At 38.0% G+C, this 25,449-nt stretch overlaps 1 protein-coding gene across 7 annotated transcripts in view; it reads left to right on the forward strand.

Annotated features, from left to right (window-relative positions):
- The window catches only part of MAN2A1 (mannosidase alpha class 2A member 1), a 190,445-nt gene that overhangs the window by 4,142 nt on the left and 160,854 nt on the right, over positions 1-25,449 (forward strand). For 5 of the 7 annotated variants that reach the window (XR_010156965.1, XM_063810525.1, XM_517864.9 and 2 more), the window contains 2 exons: positions 19,501-19,755; positions 22,094-22,238. Coding sequence is in view for 5 of the 7 variants with exons in the window: in XM_517864.9 (XP_517864.2) it covers positions 19,501-19,755; positions 22,094-22,238 (400 nt within the window). In the remaining 2 variants the exon portion in view is untranslated. Of the gene's footprint in view, positions 1-324; positions 446-19,500; positions 19,756-22,093; positions 22,239-25,449 lie in introns of all 7 variants that reach the window. The other 2 variants (XM_063810526.1, XM_063810528.1) reach the window with 2 other exon arrangements.

A 25,449-nucleotide genomic window follows, 5' to 3' on the forward strand; every position in this document is an offset into this window, starting at 1 on the left:
CTATGGTGTGTATAATAGGGTTGTCTTATTAATTAGTCTGATGTTTGGATCTGGAGAAGTAAATTAATGAGTCAGGTTTTGTATAACAAATGATCACTTTTTAAGTAATTAGTGTAGCATATGACCGTAGAGATTAATATTAACTCTTAAAATATGGAAATTGAGACTCCGATGGAAAATGTGAAAGTGAAGTTAAAACTTTATCTTTTTGCCTATGTAACATTTATCAAGTGAGAAAGTGAGAATGCCTTTAAATAAGCATTTGATTGAAAGCCATTAGAAGGTGAGAACTTGTATACCTTTTTTTTTTTTTCTTTGGGATAGGGTTTTGCTCTGTCATCCAGGCTGGAGTGCAGTGATGGAATCACAGCTTACTGCAGTGGCCTTGAATTCTTGGACCCAAGCCATTCTCCCACCTCAGCCTTCTGAGTAGCTGGGACTACAGGTGTGTATGCCACTGTGCCCAGCCAGTTTTAAAATTTTTATTTTGTGGAGACGGGGTCTTACTATGTTGACCAACTGGTTTCAAATTCTTGGCCTTAAGCTATTCTGCCTCAGCCTTCCAAAGTGCTGGGATTATAGGTGTGATTCACTGCTCCCAGTTGCCTTTTGTGTTGTTTTTTTTTTAACTTACTGTAATACACATACAGAAATGTGCTTACATACTTTACATCAGTAGTACTTAAGAGTCCAGCATAGTAGATGTTATTAATGAAAGTTGACTCATGGCAATACATATAACTAGGACTTTGATTCCCCAGTTTTTTTCTTGCTTTCATAAATCTGTAAATCTTACTTAAGAATGACATATAAGGAAAATATGATCTCCTTCCCCTTCCTTGAGTGCAGTCTATTTATAAACAATAGCACTTGGTGCTGGGGTTTGTTCACGTTTGTATGAGGGAGATTGTCTTATTTTCTGGGATATAATGCTGAGATCTGTGCTTTTTGGGAAGTGATGGAACGTTGATAGTGCATCCAGCATTTAGGAATGCAAGAACAAACATTAGAGCCTTTTGAGGATGGTGTCCTCTAACTCCTCTTCAGTCCAACAGCCCTGTGGGTCTCTTCCTGATCAGCATTTTTCACTAAGACCCAAACTTATTTCCTGTAAACCAACTGGGCCAGATACTCATGACTGTCTGTGGTCTGAAGATAGTAGTTTATGTTTTGTTTTTTGTTTTTTTTAAATTGAATTGGGTGTGTTGTTCCCAGATGAACACTGTTATCAGGGCCTAAACAAATATTTTTGTCAGGGAGATGTCACAATTGTATTATTGGAAGGGGATTTTCTCTCTTAGCTTTTAATTTGCATTAAGAGGTGTCTGGGCTGTGGGCAAAATAGTGGCTAAAATGACCACTTTTATTTGTTTTTGAGTCAGCTATTGCTTTTTGTGATAACTGAAAACTTTAGTCTTTTTTGAAGGACTGAAGTGTTTGAGAGTTTCCTGGAATGAGTGGTTCACTAGCTGTTGCTGATCACCTGGTTTATTCTTAGCTTTTTTTGCATTCAGGAGTCTTAGTTTTCCCTTGTTCTCCAACTTCTGTAGTCTTTAAGAAAATGAAAGGATATTTAGCAGCTCTGATGACCTGTGTTTGCTGGATTGTAAAGGCCTTATTGCATTTTTTATCCCTTCTGTCTTGGTAAAAGTTCCTGATAGCAGCAGCTTTTATAAAAGTTTGAGCAGAACTAAGGCAAGGAGGAAGAACTCTAAAATAGTGATTTTTGCTTCTCAGTTGTTATTAGTAGGTTAATCAGGAGAGGAAGTAGTACATTTTAACTAAAATGGGTTTCTGTTTCAGTTATCAAGCCAAGCTGCTATTTTTAAGTTTGAAACCATTTTTAAATTCAGACAGGTTTGAGGATTAATTGTACTGAAATGGAGCTCACATCTAGTGCTTTAGTGAGTATAGCTAAATGTGCCTATAATAGGGAGGAAGTAAATCATTTGGTTTGATGAACTCTGTCACTTGAGGTCATATCATAGCTTTTCTGAAAGAGTGCCCTGTTTAAGGTAATTATATTTTATGCAGACAGGTGGATAGTAGGTATCTAGTATATATCTTTTTTTTTTTGAGACGGAGTCTCACTGTGTCGGCAGGCTGGAGTGCAGTGGTGCAATCTCAGCTCACTGCAATCTCCACCTCCCGGGTTCAAGCGATTCTCCTGCCTCAGCCTCCCGAGTAGCTGGGATTACAGGCACACGCCAACATGCCCAGCTAATTTTTGTATTTTTAGTAGAGACGGGGTTTCACCATGTTGGCCAGGATGGTCTCGATCTCCTGACCTCGTGATCTGCCCGCCTCGACCTCCCAACATGTTGGGATTACAGGCGTGAGCCTTTGCGCCTGGTTGGTATCTCTTAAATATCTTAATGTTAAATTTCTAAATCTAACATACTGTTTTCTAAAGAAGAGATCAACTTTAAAGTACTTTAGTTTAAAACTGGACATACTCTACCATTTGCTGCCTCTATCCAGGCTTTGTAACCTCTTTGCTGTTGACATTTTGGGCCAGAGAATTCTTTCGTGTTAAGGGCTGTCCTGTGCGTTGTAGGGTATCTAGCAGCATCCTTGCTGTCTACCTGATATCTGCCAACATCACCGTTCTCTCTCTGTACCCCTACTTGTAGGAACCAACAATGTCTCCAGGCACTGCTCTGAATATCCTCTGGGAGTGGGAATCATCCCTGTTGAAACCGTGTTGGCTGTGGCCTCTTCTTTATACCCAGTACGTGTCATTAGCACTTCTGTGTTTTAGGAAGGATTGATCAAAAGGCCGAAGCTCAAAAAGCCAATTAGCATTTTTTGATGGGTGAACTCTATTCTTTCTCAGGATGCCTGAAATTCATTTACACATTTAGGATTCTAGATTGTAGTATGTTACAAAAAATTTCAAGGATAGATTATGTTCATAGGTAAGTTGAAGGAAAAAATGGAAGATTCTTATAATGGAACGTAAAAAAATTCTTTTCCAATTGGACGTGTGTATTCTGAGAAAAACATTAGGGTCAGGTCATTGTAAATAGATCATCTTTTACTTTCTTCCAGCTGAATTACAGGTTGGCACTTATCCAGATTTATTCCTCTTAACATAGGAAGATAAGATACATTGATTAATAAGATAGTATAAAAATTGTGTGCAAAAATGTTTTGAAATGTCTGCAGTTTTCTCAGGCAGACTGTTTACTTTTCAGTGTATTGTTTTTATTTCTGTTAATTTTGATGATTCTGGTTACAACATTTTAAATATCTTCTTGAGATGAGAAAAAGCAGGGAAAGAAACTGGAAAATAAGGAGAGTGGATAGAGACTTTCCTCCTGATCATTTCATTTTGTCCTCTAAATAGCATTTTTTACGAAAGTGGGATGGAGGTGGGAGGTTAGGGAAAGAATGAAGTTCTTGACAAATAATCTTCCTTCTTTTGTCTCCAAGGCCTCTGGTTTTGAACTCTGCTGAGTCAGCTAACTATGAGTGAAATCTGTCTGCCACCTGTCTTTATAGGGCCATGTGCTAAGAATGGTTTTTACATTTTTAAATGGTTTAATAATGTTTCATGACATAGCCATGGTCATTCATCTACCAATTGTCTCTGGCCACTTTCACACAACAGTGGCATAGTTTAGTAGTTAAGACAGAAACTGGCTCACAAAACCTAAAATATTTACTCTCTGGCCCTTTTCAGAGTTTGCCAATCCCTAGTTTAAACTATATTTCTCTATTGTTAATATTGGAGGCAAATAGTATTGTTAGATCTGTTAAAGTAGATGTGAGTTAATTAAAGACAAACAAAATTCTCGTAAATTGGTTATTAGATAAGCATTGGTCAAACTTTGTGTTTTTAGAGAGTGGTTTAAAACTTGTGTTATCTACGTGTTTCATAGATTTCCAGGTATCCTTGGGGAACTTTGATGCTAGAGCATCGACATGCTTGATGAGTTTGTTTCTCTTCTTTCACCTGAAGGTTTTGCACTGTAGGACTGCTCTGGGAAGGAAGGTTCTGGGCCATGAACTAGGCAAAATTGATCCATAGCTTCAAGACTGAAAACCATGACTTTATGACTTTTTGGATCTGCTGTAATTCACAGATGGGCTTAATTCTGAGCCCAGTCTGATTGCTTGGGTTAGTTAGTCCTGAGAAGGGAGAGCTCAGGTATAGGTATCTTCTTCATAAGCTGTAAATAGAAGATGGAACTCAGCCAGTCTCTGGGATCCTGAGCGTTGCTCAGCTTGGAGGCAGGGTACTTTCAGGTTGTCAGCAGAGGTACTGGCCTGCTCTTCTGCTTATCAAAGAGCAGTTCTTGCTAATTTTCATCATTTTCTTCACTTTTAAAGATTATATGTCACTTTCTTTGCTGTGACACAGGCTAACACCCCATTTGTGTCCTCACAGATTTTAGTATCATCTTTAAATTGCAGTATACTTAGTCCGAACAAAATGGGGGTAATGCGTCTCATCGAGTAGTATTAAGGTTAGTGTTAAGTAGAGTTTTTTAAGTATTTGTTTTTTTGCATTTAAAAATGTATGCATTTGTGTATTTTTCACATGTAAATGGATTTACCACTGGCCTCCTTGGCAGGTGGTGCCTTTGGAAGTCCAGAGAAATTAAATGCTTTTTCCAAGAGCAGAGAAGACTCCAAATTTGACCCTGTCCTATGTTCTTGCTGGTGCACTTCATTGGCTTCAGTGAGGAGTCCGGAGAGCTGGGACTTTACCAATGATTTTTTTTTTCTTTTAAACATGTAAAAGGTATAAATGCACATAGAAATAATTCAAATGACATAGAAAGGTACACATTGACAATAGAATCCCTCTCCCTTTTTTCCCCATCTTTAGTCCACTCTTCTCTGAGTCCCACTTCTGACCATTTCTTTATGTTCCATGTGTGGTTCCTTCTTTAAATATATGCATATACCTCTGTTTTGATTTTTGTTTCAATTTTGAGCTATTGTTTCCCTTTATAAGAGATGAAGAATTTAACTCAATACCCCCTACTCTTCCCAGTTTTTAAAAAAGTTTTGTATTCAATTTCTGTTTGATATACATTAACAGCTTTCAATGATGTAATTGCATTTGTTTTCTTGATTCATCAACTTTAGGCCTAAAGTGACTCCCCACTCTGTCAGTCAAGGAATTTGGTACTTCTCAGCCTTCTCCCACTCAATTTCTCTTCCTTCTCATTTCTCACCCTCCCTCAGCCATCAGTTTTTTTACATCAACATACCTTATATCATCTACATTTCATTCTGTGACTGAATGTGTTATGTACTCTGACTATAGGTTGGTTGCAAAAATTGAAAACCAGTAAACAAGGATACGGAATTTTAGGTAGGAGGAATAAGTTCAAGAGATCTATTGTACAACATACTGATTATAATTAATAATAAAGCATTGTAGTTTTGAAAATTGCAAAGAGTAGATTTTAAGTGTTCTCACCACAAAAAAGAATAAATAAGTGATGTAATGCATATGTTAATTAGCTTGATTTAGCATTCCACAATGTATGCATTTTTCAAAATGATATACTTGATAAATACATACAATTTTTATTTGTCAGTTAAAGAGAGCTCGTTTGGAGGTTCCAGCAGGGGAGTGCAGCTCCTTGTATACCCTTGACCGAAGACCCGTCCTCCATCAGGGATGGTCATCCTCTACGACTGAGCATGCAGCTTCAGGAGGGGCTCACATAGAGTGGTGAGGGAGGAAGGGGACACCCGCCTAGCCAGCCAGATCAGCCGGATCAACCCTGGCGATCAATGGGGTGACAGATTTCGCAGCTAGATCGCCCTCACATCCTATTTGTCAGTTAAAGAAATAAAAAATGTTAAAAAAAAGAAAACCAGTACATAGTGTTTTCAATTTTATGATATTAAATACCATGCAGTATATGTCAGGTAGTTTGGCTTCATAAGAAGAAGGGATAATCTTGATGATTACACCTGTGCCACTTGAAGGAAATATTCTGAGCATTAGAGCAAGTGGAGTCTCTTATATTCCAGCTGGTGAGAATCATGCTATATTTCAGTTTCCTTAACTTCTGGACCATGACTTCCTTATATGTAGTTTTTGTTTTTTCTGTCTATTTCTAATTCCTTTCCCTTTTTGTTAGCGTCAGAGGAAATAGAAGTTATTGATTCCTGTCTCTTGAATCTCATTATTTAAAAAATCATTTTACAACTCATTATGCACCAACATTTTGGTCCCTTGTGCCTACTCAGGATTGAAAGTATGAAGTTTTGCCGGTTTTTTTTTTTTTTTTTTGGTCGTTCACAATTACTGTTTACTCAAACTGCCATGCTTGTTCTAGAACTGATAGTGCTTTGTTTCCTTTGTGATGAGAAGCCTTTCCCTTCAGGGTGAGGACTTCGGGGCTGAAGATGTACTTTGCAGCAGTTCCCTTCTGTTTCTTCATACCACAGATGTAGAGGAATGTGGCATTTATGGGTCCTGGCCTTGGTGGTAACATTTTACCTGTAGAGCATTGGAACATTGAAGCCTGAGAATGTGAATCATTCTTAGAATCATTTTCTACATAAAGTCCTGAATTGGTGTTTTTAGAATCCAGTGAAGCAGTCATTCTTTTAACAGTCACCAGCATTCCAGAAAAGTCATACATATGAAAAATTCAGGCACAGAATTGTAGAGTAGGCTGGGTCCTTCCAGGTCAGGTAATTTTTAGTCTTTGATTTTTCAGATAAGGGCACCGAGTCACACATAAACTAGACCTCAGCAATTTGCCCAGTCACAGGATACCTGGGACATGCATCCTGACTTATAATTCACTGGCCTTCCACTGTACTATACCCATATCCAGCATATATTTGAAAATTTACTGCGTTAGGTAATATGGAAATTGTGGTAGACATATGTTACTTGTTTTGAAAGAACTTTTTAGTTATTTAGGGAAACAAAACTGCCGTTTGTGAAACTATTAGAGACAGTTAAGTGCTATTATTCATTAGAAGTTAAAGAGGTTAGAATGTTGCCTGGCATATAGTAAGTGCTCAGTAAATGCTAGTTGTTACCAATGGACAGAGATTTGTAGCGTACCTATTATGTAGCAGGCACTGTTCTAGGTTCTGGGAATACAGGAGCTAAGACTAAAACAAGAGTCAATGATAGTATTTTACATTCCTGATATAAAGACAAAGGCCTTAAAGAGAACTCAAAAACAGAAACAAGTTTTGGTGATGGCCTGGCTTAAGTTGACTAAAGGAGAGGGTAAAGAAGCTAAGCTTTTCCTATGGGACGATACTTTGAAGGGAGAAAGAAAATTGCTAGTGTAAAGTACGGTGCTTATGAAGGCTTTGAATCCTGGAGGAGATTGGCTTGATTTAGAATCTTTGGTGCCTGTGAAGAGTAGTTGGGAAAACACTGTAGGTAGTTCAGGATCAGATTGCAAATTGCCCTGAGAGTTTGTCTGAAGAGTTATGAGTTAGATGGTAGTGAATCACTCCAAGTTATTGAATATACCAGGAAGCTGCTTGAGAAAAGCAGTGTGAGAGAATTAATTTTGTAGAAAATTTCAGACCTGGAAAGGAGCTAAGAGAATATTCAATCTAGATTATTCTGGTAGCTGTGTGTAGGAAGATTCAAGTAGGAAGGCAGCTGAGAATCTGTTTGAGGTAATATAGACATAAGGCAGTAAATCCCTGTACCAGTATTGAATTGGCTAGAATCGGGAGGATGAAAAATGTGGAGACATTTTGTAAAGAGAAAGACCAAAGCTTTTTAACAGGTTTGATCAAGGGTAATGATGAGTGGCTTGAATCAGAAAATTTCTCCTACCTTTTTCCATTGGGGTGTTGGAGACTGGTTGTACTATTTGCAGAAGGAGATAGGGACAAGCTGATCTGGAAAGCCAAGTTCATTTTCATTTATGATGACGTGGATGTTAGTGGAAATAACCAAGTGGGCTGGAAAGCCAGTGAGAGATCAGGGAAGGGAGATGCTGATCTGGTAGTCATCAGCATAGCCGAGAATGAATGAGCTCACTTGGGGACTGTGCTTAGTGAGGGCAGGGCCAAGTACATTTCTGATAACCAAAAGCTGCACATCTTACATTAAGAATATTTTGTAGCAGATGTTAATGAAATAAAGCAGCTTGTGTTCAAATTGTCAGAAACCAGCAGCTCATGGATCAGCTTACCTAAGAAAAGATAAGATGATCAGAAGGAAGGATTTCAAAGAAGCGTTTTAGTAGGAGTTTAAAAAAGACCCTTCTCATCTTTGGCACAAATGATAGGACTAAATTATTTTTTTTCTGGGTTAAGACAGAACATAAATTGTGTGTGTGTGTGTGTGTGTGTGTGTGTGTGTGTGTGTGTGTGTGTCTGTGTGTGTAGGGAGGATGGGCAGCCAGGTGGTGGAGAGGGAGAGAGAGATTTATTAAGGATCAAAATGCAACACCCCAAATAGAGGGCTGAAGTTTGAAGGTTGTTCTGAAAGTCAGACAGATTTCTGAGAATACCCTCCAAACTGCCTCTTGTTGATAGTAAAGAAAAACCCCCTTCTGTTGGGCTGGTAGGTGACCCCATGAACTGGAGAAGTAAAAACTGTCTTTGACCCTGGGCTACCTCTGGAAAATTTGTAGGGTCAAATAACAACACTTGATGTATAGGATATTTCTTGCGACTTTTAGGTAGAAGATCCAACCAATAATTGTTTTAAACAAAAGAGATTTGAGAAGAACTCCAGAAATTTGTATCCTTAACTCATCTTTGATAACCAATGGTATGATATTTAGAAGTTTGCTGTTATTGTATTTTTATGTATTATGTTATGTCTTACTACTGCATTTGTTGCTTCTGTGGTATTTACTGTGTCTCACCTTGCCCTTGTAGACCAGTTGTTACAGATGGATTTTTATAAAGAAAGGCAATAGGAAAGAATTTGTAAAACTTTAGAGTCTGTAGTGCTTGTATAAAGAGTAGTTTGGAAATTCAGAATTTATAATAATTCAGATGAGACTTGCCTAAATACCTGTCCCCTGTCAATAAGAAATAGAAGGGACTTATTCAGGAGATGATTAGTATAAATAAGGTTGCAGGGGGGTTGATTATCTACTTTAATACAACCCTGCCTTCAGAGGCTTTCCAAAACTATTTCTGTATGAAAAACGATCTCAGACATGTCAGTTGCATTTATTTTAATAGGCCAACACTGTTTAGGTTGATTACTGACAATTATTTTCTTTTTGTTTTGAAATTGTTTGTCAAAATTACTTGTTTAAAATTATAAGATGTTGACAGAACTTTTGTTAGCATATCCTAACATGCAATACATGGCATTAATTCATGGTAAATGTGTTTAGGTAGTATAAATGGATAGTGCCTAATAACCTTGTGTACAAAGATAAGCATTTGTCAAACGTGTAAGACAGATTACCAACATAGACCAGCAACCATTGCCTATATGATGTGTTAACAACATGACCCTGTTTAGCTGAGAATTGTTAAGGCCTGAAAGTATATCACATGAACCTTCATGCAAGTTCTTGGGTGGGATACACTGTTGACAGATTCTGTCAGAGTGCTAAGCATAAGAATATAAATTAAAAGTAAGTTTTAGAAGTAAAGTCGGTGTGGTTTTAAAAAAAAAATCCTGCAAAGAATAGTGTTCCATAGAACAGATTGGGAAGTGCTGAATTAAAGAAAGAGTTCTATTAGTCAACAGTTAATATGTTTAGTGCCACTTAATTGCAGTTATTAAATGGATTTGTAAGTAATAAAACTGCATTTTATTAAAATTTTATAATCTACACATTTTGCCCTAGTTATACACCCTTCTTCCACTCACTTTTAAGTGGTTATCTGTTTTGCATAGTCTCATTTTATGTAATAGCTTGATGTCTAAAATGTTGCCTCAACAGGAGGTAGTTTCTGTGCAGCCATATTGGGCTGGTGCAGATAGGGCCATATGGTTCTAATCTAAACATACATCTGGAAACTCATAGGGTGGAGCTGGTGCTGTCTCCTGGAACCTGTAGAAAACGTCAGCAACTGGAGTCCTGACCACATTTTTGGAGGAGGGTGGTGAGGGAATGAGATGCTATTATTCGAGGTCAGGGCTTGGATCCTGTGTAGTGATTCTGGCAGCTACTAAGTTGGTGGCCCAGCTGCAGTAGTCATGAGTCCCTTGAGTGCTCCGCCAGAACAAGGGATGTTGGGCTTGGAGTCCCAGCTTTTCCCTTCACAGTCATTTGGCACTCTTACCTGCATCTGAGCAGCCTCTGTTACTGTCATACCTAGGCAGGTGTGAGATTTATGAAAAATGATTTGCCTGGGCAAAGAGTATATTGCTTCTGCAATTTGGTAAGGTATTCTGTAGCTACGTATTTTTTGTGCTCACATCGTGAGGGCATTTATTTCTTTGAATGGACAAGTGGCTGCACAAAGACAAATTCCACAATTTGTAAGAAATTCAGGCATGTTAAGCTCTGAGTCTGGAAAATACCATTAAAAGGTTATTTATAACTGGCTTGTGGCTCATTGACAGACAGGTGGAGATACATACAGAATCGTGGCCACAGCCCCAGTTCACACTCTTTTTGGCCTCAGCACTACACATCTTAAGGGGTGGAGTGGGCGTTTGGAGGGTTACCTGTCGTTTTATCAAGCCCAAAAGCCTTCCTGTTAAGTTCCAGAGATCTGACTAAAGGCAGGGTTTTTCTGTAGAGATTGAATAGTGGTTGACTGACCAGGGACTGCAGCAATAACGATGACACCCCTACTGGAAATACAGACTCTCTTTTACCAAATCGCAGTTCCTATATTTAGCTTTAATGCAGCGCTTCTTAACTGGGGATGTGTGAGAATCGCCTGGTGAGCCATTTTAAATTATAAAAGGCAGATCTCTGCGCTTTTTCTAGGTAATCCCATTTGTTCCCATTGCTTGAAATTCATATTTATTCTGGCCACTCAAGTTTATATATTTAGCCCTGACTTCTCTCTTGAGTTCCAGACTTGCATGTTCACTGACACCACCATTCAGCTATCTAATAGTTTCAGAATATAACATTTGCCCTTCTGTCTCCTCCCCAATAACTGGCTTGTGGGCCTGTTCCTCTAAAATGCCACCCATAATCCTCCCCCTTGCCCTAGCAAAAAACTCAATGCCAATTTTTTTTCCTTTCCTGCCCCTCCCATTCCTAACTCATCTTTCTTGTCATTCTTTCATGTTCCTTCCCTTCCTGTCCAAGCTACCATGGCTTTTACCTGGCAAACTGCAGTCTTTTACTCCATATGCCCTACTGTGGCTCCAGAATGGCTTAAAATTTTTTAATTGATTGATTCTAAAACTCAGTCTAAGATAAAGATGTTGATGCTGCTTTTTCTGAAAATTACTTTGAACCATCAAGGGTGACTCTGTCTTTTCTTAACTCCTTTATTCAAAGTTAGGTGTAGAGCCTTGTTAGACCAAATTATGCCCCTGGAAGACAGTTTATGAGGTTGCACGGCCTCACCCTCCATTGCTTGGGCTCACAGCTCCTTAGGGTCATGGCTCTCCAGCTCTGATGATGGAGATTTGGGCAAGAATTTCTCTAAAAAGGACTAAGCATAAGAATATAAGCTTTATTTTTATAGGGCCAACTATTTGCTAAGTATATTAGTTTCTTATTGCTGCTATCACCACAAACTTAGTGGCGTAAAACAAGAAAAATGTGTTATCATACAGATCTTTAGGTCAGAAGTCTGAAACAGGCCCTACTGGACTAAAATAAAGATGTCTGCAGAGCTGCATTCCTTCTGGAGCTCCAGGGGAGAATCTGTTTCCCTGCCTTTTCCAGCTTCTGGAGGCTGAGTGCATTCCTTGGCTCAAGGCTGCCTTCCAGCCATAGCATCATTCTGATTTCTTGTGTCCTCACATCTCCCTCTCTGGCCTGACTCTTCCATTTTCCTCTTTTCCTTATGATTACATTGGGCCTACTCAGATATTCTAGGTTTTCTTCCCATCTGCAAAGCCTTAAAATTAATTACATCAGTGAAATTCCTTTTGTCATGTAAGGTAAGGTATTCACAGATTTCAGGGATTATTAGGACAGGGATATCTTTGACTAAACATTATTCTGCTTACTGCACCAGGCACTATTTAAATTTACTTGCATATACTAACTAATCCTCATAACAACCCTATGAGTTAGGTATTATTCTCCCCATTTTACAGATGAGGAAACTGCAGCACAGAGAAGTTATGTAACTTTGAACTTGCCCAGACTTACATAGCCAGTAAGTAGGGGTGCCAGAATTCAAATTTTGGTTGGCTTCAGAGTCTGTTCTTAATTATGACACATACTATCTGGAGGTGCATATTGTAGTACCCTTCAAAGTGATTTTTCAAAAGCCATACTTTTACTATGTAGCAGCAGCTGCAATAATACTTTCTTCACTGCTTACTTGTTGGCAGGTCCTGTGCTAAATTCTTTCACAGCCAGTCCAAGCAATGGATATTAGTATCTGCATTTTGCCCATAGAAACTGAGGCCCAGGATTAAGTTACTTCCCCAAGATCACATGGCCAATAAGTGCGGAAACTAGTATTGGAAGCCAGATAGCCTGAACAGGAGCCAATGCTTAGCCATTAAGCTGAATTGCTTCCACCTTTATCTGGTAAAGGATGTCATTAAAGATAAAGGTAATCTTTGCTCTTACATGGTGGGCACATTTGATGACATAATCAGAGTCCAGAAAGAACTTGATGTGTTGGAGTGATATGTTGAATCTAACACAATTAGATTTGAAGGAAAAAAAAACATAAATGAAAGGTGGTATAGATCCTAAGTTTCAGATACATGCATACACTTTGGGGTAAAGTTTTGTTTCTTCTGAATGCTGCTATTGGTGGGTATATTATAAACATATATATCTTCTACAGCTCTTATAACTAGAAACTTGATTTGGTTGAGTGCAGATCTTATATCACTACCATGGTAGGAAATAGTCCAGAATTATCTTGGGGTTCTTTTTCCAAACTTCCTTCACTCCCCACAAGAGGTGAAAATAATAGTCTCTTGAGCCAGGTTAGTGATGGTAGTGAAAATGGAAAACTTTTGATTGGACTGTACAGAATCCATAATCTTTGCTCTAGAAAGGGAGCCACATATTGTATTCTATTCACCAGGTCATGGTTGTCATCCTGTGGCCAATGTGGGTCCCATTCTATGTTATTTCCCAAACAGCCCATGAAAACCACCCTATTAATTAGCTCTTTCCTTCCCATTCTTACCTACTTTTTGGGATGCAGTGAAGACTTCTTTTGGATTTTCTTTCTTCAAAAATAGTGTGTTTTGTTTTTATTTGTATTATTTTTGGTGTGGGTTTATATGCCAAAACATTGAATACTTAGAAAAAAATGTTACATGCCATTTTTCTTTCTTTCCTTCCTTTTTTTCTCCCAATAAATACCTAAGGTCCTGCTGTGTGCTAGGTAGGTAGGCATCAGGGTACAGTACATTGAGTAAAACAGCTATGGTGCCTGTTGTCAATATAGGGATTCATTTAGTGAGGAAAAGAGGGAAGCAATACATGAATAAAATAGATAATTGTAATAACACTGTGGAGGAAACAAGAAATAAATTGAGATAAACCATAACATGAGGAGGCCTGTTTTAGACTGGCTGGGGAAGGCTATGCAGAGGTGACGTTTGGCATGAGAGTTGAAGCATTATGTAAACAGAGACCATGTACAAAGGTTTTAGGATAGGGTGGGGAGGAGCTGGCTTGGAACGGAGATAAGATGAAGGTGAAGCTAAGTTGAGAGAAAGAGATATTCAGTCCTTACTGACTGTGGTGTACAATGTTTTGATTTTGAGGGTGCCTAACTAGGTAGAGATTAAAGCCCTTTACTGGAGATCTGAGGACTGTAGGTGTCTTTTTGAGGAGGATGATTTTTGGACTTAAGTTTGAAAGCCAATTTGAGGCATCAGGCAGGTATTTGAATATATGGGTCTGTTTTTCAGGGGTGAGGTTTCAGCAGGAGATACAAATATGGGAGACATCATGGAATTTAAATCATGGAGTGGATGAGATCATGTAAGAGAGTATAGAGAGGTAAGAGGCTCAAGAAGCTAACCTTGAGGTGCTCTAACATTTAGAGCTTGGGAGAGAAGGAGCCAGCAAAGGAGACTGATAAACAGTTGGCAGGAGGAAAACCTAGGGCATGTTGTATTGGGAATGAGTAAAGAAAACATTTCCAGAGGGAAGGAGTGCTCCATTGTGCCTAATACTCCCTGAGATGATGGATAAGGTAAGGGCAGAGTGCTTTTCATCAGGCTTGAAACATGGGAGCCTCTGGGAACTTTACAAGGTCAGTTTTGGTGGAGTGGTGAGCAGATGCTGATTGTAATGGGCAGATGAATGAATGGGAGTTTGTAAGGAAGGGGGATAATGAGTAGAGAGAAACTTTTGATAATCCCGGTACATGAAGTGGGTGGGGCCCTGGAGGGGAATGGGAATGTAAGATGTTTTATTCAGGGTTCTCCAGAAAGACAGAACTGATAGGACACACACACACACACACACACACACACACACACACACACACACACACACGAGAAGGGAGTTATTAGGAGAATTGGCTTATTTGATTATGGAGAATGAGAAGTTCCACTATTGGCCATCCGCATCTGCATGCTGGAGAACCAGAGAAGCTGGTAGCAGGACTTAGTCTAAGTCTGAAGGCCTTAGAACCAGAGAAGCCAATAGTGGAGCTCAGTCCAAGGTGGAAGGTGCAAGAGCCCAGGGACCACTGGTGTGAGTCTGGAGTCTAAAGGCTGGAGAACCTGGAGTTCTGACATCCAATGGCAGGAGAGGAAAAGCGGCCAGGCTCTTAGAGAGAGAGAATGAGAATTTGCCCTTTCTCTGCCTTTTAATTCCATCTAGGCTCCCAGTTGATTGGATGGTGACTACCACATTTAGGGCACATCTTCTCCACTTAGTCCACTCACACACTGTCTCCTCTGGAAACACTCTCACAGATACACCTGGGGCAGCTCAATAATTCTAATCAATTGCTAAACCACCTGGGTTTCACTTTGAGTAGATAAAGGATGGGCCCAGTGCCTACTGAAGCCCTGAAGAATAATCAGTGTTTGACCAGCTATCTGGATATTCATTAATCTAGTCAAGTTGAACCCCAAATTAACCATCACATGGGGTTAAGCACAGGAGGGTGGAAGCACAGGAGTTTGACTTTTTTAGATGTATATAGCATATAATAAATATTAAGTTCAACCTTACGAAATTGGTGATATTTGACTATGTTTTACCTATGAGAATGGCAATTTCGTATAGTTTGATCTAATAGAACATGTTACATTACTGAGAATGAGTTGCTTTTAGAAGTGGAACTTGATTGAGCAATATTGAGAGGGTTTAATCAAAAGGGCAAAGAACAAAGCCTTGGAGCAGTTGAGATAAATGGGATTGTTGCTCGGCAGAGGGTTGGCCTTTGAAGCAGGGAGAAGGAAAGGCACACAGTTTTCCAGGAAGGCAGGAGAAGATACACAGATTCAGCCATGCTGGAAGGATCACAGTGAGGCCATTACCCAGCAGGTAGTGTCCTATTTGAGGCAAATAATTATGTAATAAATTTACGGATTTAGCTGTAGATACACATTGATTGATTTTGTTCATAGGACTGAGTGGTAACTGAGCCTGTTCTACCTTGTGGTAGACTCTAAATTTGTTCTCTCAAAGGTATTTGATATGTGATTTTTTGCTTGGTTTTTCTCTTTCGCTAAAAGCGGAGTAAATCAAATATCATGACCTCCTTCCCCACTCCTGAGCGGTGCAATGCTGTGGCCTCCCTGTAGAACTGATTAGCAAATCAAAGAATAAAGTAGTTTTCTCATAAGTGATTTTCTTGCCCTACAGAAAATTGTCTTTTTCAATGTTACTATAAGTATTCTTTGACTTCTCAGCATAATTGAAGCATTATCTATGATTTCTGTTTCTTTAATGCAGACTACAAGTGCATCCTTTTAAGTTCATTCCACTCTTCTCTGTCACATGTACAGAATTTGCTTATGAGGGTGTTCATTTCAAGAATTTCACCTGTTTGGAAGGAGACTTTATTCCACTGCATAATATAATTTTAAAAATGATGTTCTTTAGACCATTGTGTGCATATATCCCTAGGCCATAATTTTCTCCATGTACTTAATTCAGTACAGAATTCCAGGTACTGATCATTAATGATATCTTTAAAGCTAAATGAGTAGGATCCTTTTTTCATGAGCTATCTCCTCTAACTAATGTTTATTTTGAATAATACTCTTATCCATGGATTATGGGACCAAAGCCATAATAAAAATATTCCCAGGAAGGGTTGTCTTCTTATTCAGTGTGTACTTGTTGAGCTATAGGCAGTTTTGCTGTGTATATGGCTCTAAAATGATCTTTTCCTCAAAGTACAGAAAGATCTGGAGAAATGTGGGCACTCATGTATTAAGTTTGTAGTATTATAATATTGTAAGTTTAAGATAAAATGTGGTATTTTTTTTTTTTTGAGACGGAGTCTCGCTCTATCGCCTATGTTGGAGTGCAGTGATGCGATCTTGGTTCACTGCAACCTCTGCTTCCCAGGTTCAAGCAATTCTTCTGCGTCAGCCTTCAGAGTATCTGGGACTACAGGTGCATGCCACCACACCCAGCTAATTTTTATTTTTTTATTATTTATCTATTTTTTTTTTTTTTGAGACCAGGTTTCGCTCTTGTTGCCGAGCCTGGGGTGCAATGGTGCGATCTTGGCTCACCACAACCTCCGCCTCCCGGGTTCAAGTGGCTCTCTTGCCTTAGCCTTCCCAGTAGCTGGGATTATAGGCGCCTGCCACCACGTCCAGCTAATTTTGTATTTTTAGTAGAGACGGGGTTTCTCCATGTTGGCCAGGCTGGTCTCAAACTCCCGAACTCAGGTGATCCGCCCACTTTGGACTCCCAAAGTGCTGGGATTACAGGCGTGAGCCACCGCGCTCAGCCGCTAATTTTTGTATTTTTAGTAGAGATGGGGTTTCACCATGTTGGCCAGGCTGGTCTGGAGCTCCTGACCAGGTGATCCACCCATCTCGGCCTACCAAAGTGCTGGGATTACAGGCATGAGCCACCGTGCCCGGACAAAATGTGGTATCTTTAAAAGCTCTGTGATGATGGCATTTTAGATTAAGGTAATGTTTTATTTTATGGAGATGTGTAGCTGTACTGCTGGCGAGATGAATCAACATGTTCTAATACTGCTTGTAATAAGAGTAACTTGATTTACCATTACCTGCTGTGGTAAATTTGTATCTTCAGTATTGGAATTATTCAACAGAATCTATCAGAAGGGATTTCAAAAGCTGCAGTCTGTGGTGTTGTGATAAGTGAAGAAAAGCATTTCCCCTATTTCAGACAGCCTTTGATAGCATATGTATTTAGGAAAATATATACAGATTCATCAACTGTGTACCTGACTCAAATATTTTTAGCTTCTTTGGGTTGAACTTTGGGTTATGCCAAGGGATCCCCTTTGGTCTTTTCATGGAGAATCACTCGTAACCAATGTTGATGTGCACTTACAAAGAAGGGTGTAAAGGTTTATAGGACGATACTACTCGACAGCTCTGAGGATCTGGAATCTACATGGTTCAACTAGCTTCTCTATTTGAGCCCTGAACTAGTGTTGCACTCATCTCCCGTTTGCTTTGCCATTTCCAGTTGTAAAGTGATGTGTGCTCCCTCTCTTGCCTTTCACTGGTGCAGTGGGGCTTGTCTTTCAGGATGGGACCTGTGCTAAAACTTTTTCTTGTCTCTGTGTATGCTGATAAACAGGCTTTAGAGTTCTATCTTGTGGTGACTTATCACCCCACCCCATCTTAGAGATGACAATTGCCTTTAAAGGACTATAGTTTTAATGTGTAGAGGGCTCTTTCTGTTATGTGCTTCTAAGTAGAGAGGCCTGTGAGAGCATCTTTCAGGTCTGAGAAGGTACATGGCTGTCTTGTGCTCCTTTCTTCTCTAACATCAGGCTGTAGATATTCACCCCTAGTGTTGTATTGCCCCCAACCACTGCCACCCCCAGTGATTTGCTGCTAATTTTGGCTACTTTTTTTTTTTTTTAATTCCAAAATCTGTTGCAGTCTCTTCGGACTTCTGCCAATTCTGGCATAGTTTGCTCAAATGATTGGCCTTTTCTTGGTAGATCTCAGTCTCTTAACTTCTCCCTTTCCCCTTGTTGAACTGACCAATAACCTGTGAGTATAACCCTTATATCTTGTGTGTTATATGGTCTTTCATATTTTTTCCTAAAGCATATCATGCCATACATACTATTTTTAAACTGCCTTTTCACCACTTCTGAAAATACCTTTCCTTACTTTATCTTCTGAAAATACCTTTCCTTACATTTCTATTTTAAAACAATTTATATTTCTAAATTTTCAGTGGCTGACATCCCTTCCATGATAATGAATCTATCGTTTGACCAGTCCCCTACTTTTGGGCGTTTGGATATTTTCTATCCTTTTCTCTTTTCCCTTCTTCCTTCTTTCCTTTCTGCTTTCCTGTTATTTCCTGGTAATGAGTATCCAGAGTTGTTTGTTCACCATGCATGTAGTTTTTTAAAACCTTAATGTGGGTTTTTTGAGGCTTTTGCTAGTTATAACATCACCTTGTGTGTTCAAAGACAGGGGCCCGTATCTTATGCATGTCTTCCTAGCATACATGCCTGACACAGTGGCCATTCACTAAAGAATTATTGTTGAGTTTCAGAAATATGAGGGCCATTTGACAAATAAATGAGTACCTTCTATGTACTTGGAACCCAGGATATAGGGGTGAACAAGGTAAAGATTGTCCTTGCTCTCATAAGGTGAGGTATTATTTTGTATAACGAGGTTTATGTTACAGAGATGGCAACCCTCTTAATGTGAGGATCAATGAAAAAAATTTAAGACACACAGTATAGCAAAAGCAGACTGAATGACTTAGGGTATGGTTACTTGGGAGATGTTCATGCTTATGGCTGAATTGACTAATTGATTTTTCCATAGATGATATTTCTTATTTAGGATTATCCACTAGTGTTAAGGGATTGAGATGGAATGATCTTTTTCAAGTTCATACTTTTTTGACCCTTGTGAGTAACTCCAGTCAATTATACTTAAATTAAAAATTTCATACCTGAATATAATATGCTGTTGTACAGTGATTCCAGGGACCCAAAGATCTTTTAGGACTGAGTTTGAGGGGAACAGAAATATTTCCCAAAATATTTTTGGTCTTTCTGTTGCACGTCTTGAAATATGATTAAGCAAAGATTGCAGCCGCGGAGAAGATTTTCTGCTGTAAATTGGTGTTTCAACCCTGCCAGCTGTTCATGCTTTCTGTGATCCCACTTATAAAAGTGGAAAGTGAAGGGTGAGTGGCTGCCCTCGTAGGCAACCACATAATAAAAAAAAAAAATGTGTATGCCTCAGCAGATCTATATTAGTATTTCATATAGCTGCCTTTTTCTTTTTTATTGTAGGGCCAGCTCTCAATGTTGCAAGAAAAAATAGACCATTTGGAGCGTTTGCTAGCTGAGAATAATGAGATCATCTCAAATATTAGAGACTCAGTCATCAATTTGAGTGAGTCTGTGGAGGATGGTCCGAAAAGTTCACAAAGCAATTTCAGCCAAGGTGCTGGCTCACATCTTCTGCCCTCACAATTATCCCTCTCAGTTGACACTGCAGACTGTCTGTTTGCTTCACAAAGTGGAAGTCACAATTCAGATGTGCAGGTAATGTATACATTCGTTAATAATCACTGGCCTTTTTCTTTTAGTTCTTTTTAAGATTTGACCTGATGTCTGTTCTGACTTGGTAAGTTGCTTAAACTCTTTGGATTCTAGTTTCTCTTTTTGTAAAGTATTTTGATTAGTCACATGAACATTAATGTTCTGTTTAGTGATAAAATTCCATAATTCTATTTCTCTCAGTTTATCTTACTATTTTATACTTAGGTGAATACAGTCTTTTTGTATGCTTTTCAGGTCTTATTTTCTGTAATAGTTGAAAACCTTTAAAGGTTTAAATTTTGCCAGAGATTTTTTTTTACCTTCCTTTGGAGAATACAAGAAAATCCATGTTCTTATTATATATCAGTTGTACATTATAGATTTTGTACAAAGTAAGGTTAGACTTTTTTTTTTTTTTTCTTAATATCCTTTTGCAAGAGGGAAGGGAAATATTCTAGAGCTGTACTTTCCAGTATGGAAGCCCCTGTCTGCATGTGGCTACTGAGCACTTGAAATGTGACTAATGTGGCTTGAGATGTGCTGTAAGTGTAATGTACACACACAGTGTTTCAAACTTAGTGTGCAAGATATCTTAATTCATTTATATATTGATTATGTGTTAAGATAATATTTTGGATATACTGGATTAATGAAATTTTAAAATTAATTTCAACTGCTTTGTTTTACTAGAAAATTAAAAATTTGGTTTGTATTATATTTCTCTTGGACAGCGCTATTATAGAGGGCAATGGAGTCGAAAACCAGCATTGGAAAGGACTTCTGCCTTTCTTAAACTCAGAGTGTTTCACTCACATTGGCTCTGCAAATTAGGGCAAGGCTGTGTTTAACCTTGTGCCTTAGACCAGAAACTGGATTTTGGGGGAAGGATCCTAAGGGGTAAATATTTTAAAGTTGGACAAAATTATTTGGCTTCTGGCCTTGTTTTCAAATATGTACTTTCCACTAACTGCTGAGGGCAGAGAACATGATATGATCTTGAGGTCATGGCTCACAGGCCAAGCTGGAAGCTGGGGACAGTGGAGCTGGCCAGGTCTTGCACCTGCAACCTCATCAGCTAGAGTGTAGCCAGATTCTGATAGGATCAGAATCCTGTGCTTACAGGGATAGCTGTTTCTGTGAGGTTTGGCTTTATTTAGTTTTTTGTTGAGTACTTCTTGAGTACTTAGCCTTGTTGTCATCCATGATAAGGGAAGAGCCAAAAAAAAAAAATTATTTTTGTTGTGTGGTCTAAATCTGGGCTGGACAGAAAGGAGTTGCAGAGCAACCATGGAAGTCAGGCAGAGCAAGTCAGGAGGGTACTGGGAGAGCTGCAGGACTGAAGGAAGAAACAGACACTGCTAACACATCCTCCTGCCCAGCTTGTTTCCAAAGATTTGTCAGCTTATCCTTGAGAAGATTTTATTTTATTTATTAAACTCATATATTCCATAGGGAGAGAAATATTATTGGCTTAAAATACTTTGTATTGACTTTCATATAATTTGTTTGGCCTTTAAATTTTTTTTATAACTTATATTTGGATGTGATTTTTGCAGTCTAGTTTTAACATAATTTAAATTTTACAAAAGGTTGTTTGGTTGTGTTGTCACATTTAATATTATAGAGACTATGAAGAACAAAAGTAAAGTTTTAGTTTTTTTCCCACCGTTTTTTCCTTTGCATCCCAACATTATTAGCCAGAAGGAATACTGCATTGAAAAGCTAGCAAACAATAGGATACATAAAAGCTAAATCTCAATTTTAAAAATTTTCTCAATTTTTAGATGATTATGCCTGGTTGACCCTGTTGTAGTTTTACTTCTAGGATAAGATAGGTAGATATAACATATGCTACATGGAAGAATAGCTATAGATAGATATATTTTTGTTCAGGCATAGATTTTTAATATACATGAGATTTACTATAAAATAAAGATAGCGCAAAGTAAAATATCATTTTCAGAACTGTTTTTGAAAATGCTGAAATATCTGGTCATAATCAAATTTCATCAGAAATTTTTTTCATGGTTCTTTTTCTATAAATTTCTATTAAATTGTTTTGGAAGTAAAGTAGGAGAAGAAGGAATAGAATGAACTTTTTTTTTATTAGAAGCGGATGGGAGGGATTATTTGTCAGGGTAGTTTTGTAGCACAAATAGCATTTCAAGCCTTTGAATGGTGATGGAATATTTTCTACTCTAAACTCCTCAATGTCTACAGAAATAGTTTTATTTTATAAAATATATATGCAGAGTATAGCAGTGAATAATTTTGAGCAAATATTTACCAACATTAAATTAATCATTGTTAAACTTTAATTTTTTTTCTTTTACATTTTTAGATGTTGGATGTTTACAGTCTAATTTCTTTTGACAATCCAGATGGTGGAGTTTGGAAGCAAGGATTTGACATTACTTATGAATCTAATGAATGGGACACTGAACCCCTTCAAGTCTTTGTGGTGCCTCATTCCCATAACGACCCAGGTAAAATTTGCACTTCAAAAAGACAGGAGGTTATTAAGTTTCTTTAGGCCTAGAGTCTTTTAATGAGAATCTGGTAGAGGCCACTTCTCAAATTTTTGAGACATTATTCTCTGACTTTTAACATTAATATATTCCTTTTATGTGTCATTATGTTTTAGTGTTCTCATTTTATCAGTTTATGTGCCATTCAAGGATAGTATCTGTGCAGTATGAAATGGTGATAAACAAAAAAGAAGGGCTTGCCTTTGGGGACAAAACAGTATATAGTTTTAAGAGACTGCTTGTTCATTTTAGTAACTTTTTAAAAAATATTGCGTAGGAAAATTATTTCATGTCTATGAGGTCTACTTTTAGAAAAGGCAGAATACTCATGGGAAAGTTTGAATCTTTAAAATAAAGAAGCAGTATTAAATGCTTTAAGAACCTTGGTGTTGATTGGTTTCAGGCACATACGAATGTGAGTCTCAGCTCTCTGTATTTATCAGTGTTAGATGACTTTAGTCAAGTTACTTAATCCCTCTGAGACCAAGTTTTTTCCCTGGTAGAATGAGGATAGTAGTATCTGTTTCAATAGGGTGCAAAGTGAAAGAATCATGTATGGCACAACAGTAGCTGCTATCATTATTGTTACTGCATATGATGGCGTTTATTTATTGGGACCACAGATTCCTCCCTTCCCCCACCCCTGACCCCGCCCTGCCAAGATGAGGGGAAGTTGTTTCAATTATAATGGGACATAGGATTTGATATACATATTTGTTGGTTTGAGTACCCAGTCACAGATAATTTAGTTGCAGCATTTTTTTTTTTGTGGGGATTGGAGAGGGGGGTGTATTTCCAAAGACTTATTTTGAAGGAGTGTGTTACTTTTTTTAATATCTCGATTTCATGATTACTGTCAGAAGCACTGGTAACCTAATAATTTGAAGGTTTTTTCTTTGCTTCCAACATTCATTTATCTTCTACTTACATTTTTTCCCCATTAGTTTATTGGCAGATATTCCTATTTTTCTATTTTGAAGACAACAAAATATGTTACTTTAGGTCTGGACACATGATTTAGTGAAGCATTTTTTTTGTGCGTGTGTGCTGCTTTTGGATGTGAGAGGTAGTCTGCAAGCTTGGATATTGAAATGCTTGGATTTCTAGACTACTTCAATATTTAGTGTGCACTGATGTAAAATATATGAAATCAATATTCTGGAAATTTGTGATGAGCAGTTATTACACCTCACCTTCTGACTTGATTTCCCTATCTTTGATCTTAATGTCTTTATCTTTTCCTACATATACCTGTTAGTGTTATGTTTTCCTCATATATATTTTAGATCGTCTTTCTCCTTAATCTTAGCCTGTACCTTTTAAATCAAAACTCAGGGAAGGCTGGGCATCATGGAAGGACTTCAGGGATTTGGAGCTAGGCAGAATGAGGCAGGTATCTTGGCTCTGCCGTGTATTGCCTGTGTGTCCTTGGGCACATTGATTTGTGTATCTGTAAAATGGAGATCATACAGGTGGAGTAACATCTTAAGCCAGGGTTAGTTATAAAGTAATTATAAAAGGTGATGAAAATTACATCTAATCCAAATTTCTTTGCTATTTATTCACTTGAGTGCAGATTAGTTAGTATATTTGCATTTAGGGGATGCATATGAAAAACACGTATCTTTGATTACTAGACTCACACTCAGTGAGGTGAGGTGCTCCCACTTAATGTAGGATCTAGATGGCTTATGGCACTGCAGATTTTTTTTCTCTATAAATCTCATAATCACTTGACTACTCAATTATTGAGTGAAATGGTGGCAGAGCCACTTGTAATATCTAAGTTGTTCTCCCTTCTCTTTCTGCCAATCATGTTTAGTTTAATTCTTATTACTTAATTGGGAGAGTGATGTGATTCCATAGTGTAATCTTCCTTGTAGGCTTATAAATATACTTCAAAGTGTGTCTTGTGAGTCTTCCTCATATGAAGCCCACTTCTTCCCTTTTCTTGATTTTTTAAAAGACCTTTATTCTTTCCCTTTTTCTGCAACTTTTAATTCTCACCAATCTCATTTCTTGTTATTCCATACATGGGCACTTAACTGTAATAATAAAATCTATGGTTTACCAGGCAGAATGCCAAATGTTTTACAAACATTTAGTGCATACGCATGAAGGTTAGTGCCATGATTCACGATGAAGGTGTTACCAGGTTACATAGCTAACAAGGGGCACCAGAATACTTTCCTGACAATTTACCTGGATCTCCCACTAAAGTAAATTCTAGCGGCAAAGAACATATGCCTCCTATTAAACACACTCTCCTCATGGCCTAGCTGAACACTTGGCATATAGAATAATTGCCAAATAAATAAGACCTCTTTGACCTTTCTCGAAGCCTCTCCACCACATACTCATACTGCACACACACGCCTCCATGCTTACAGGTCTTCGCAGATGTAAACATTTACAGCACTTTTACTTGGTCTCCTCACTAGAATGTTAGCTCATTAAGGGCTGGAACTTTGTTTTATTCACTGCTGTGTTGGGAATGCCTAGAATCATAACTGGCACATAGTACTGAGTCATTAGAGTTTGGTTAAATAAGTTAATGAGCTAATGAATCTGACTCTTCAAACTAGGATGAAACATTTGACTTATTCTTTGGCGTAGGCTTTTCTTTTAAGTTCCCTCCTTCCTGATGGCTGCTTATTTCTATTCTTAAAAAAAAAAAAAACTTATTTAAAGTACTCTTTTGTAATTTTATGTACTAAAAACAGGCAATAGTAAGCTCTTTGAGGGCAGGGATTGCCCTCGATTTTTAGATTTTTTGTTTGTTTGTTTGCATTACTATTCCTGCTTAGTTAGTAGGTCATCTTCTGAGTAGACATCCCTAGTAAGTATTCCTGACTATAATCTCTTTTGGTATCCTAGTAACTATAGCTGAATCTTTTTGTCTTAGTAAAAGATGTTAATGACCCTGACTCTCAAACTCTTCTCCACTTGGAAAAAATAATTGTCAGAAACAAACATTTTAAAACTACAGTGATTTTTGCTGTCAAGCAAAATGCTAGAGAGAAGAATCCACTGACTTAATAATTTTCACTATTCCTTAACTTAACAAAAGTAAAATATTGACAAATAAATTATTCTGTGAAAAACTGAATTATTCACATCATGAAAAGCCATTCTTTTTTAATAGAGGAAAAAGAGAAAAGTGTGTTCA

The sequence above is a fragment of the Pan troglodytes genome, chromosome 4 (assembly GCF_028858775.2).
Source record: "Pan troglodytes isolate AG18354 chromosome 4, NHGRI_mPanTro3-v2.0_pri, whole genome shotgun sequence".
NCBI classification, from domain to species: Eukaryota; Metazoa; Chordata; class Mammalia; order Primates; family Hominidae; genus Pan; species Pan troglodytes.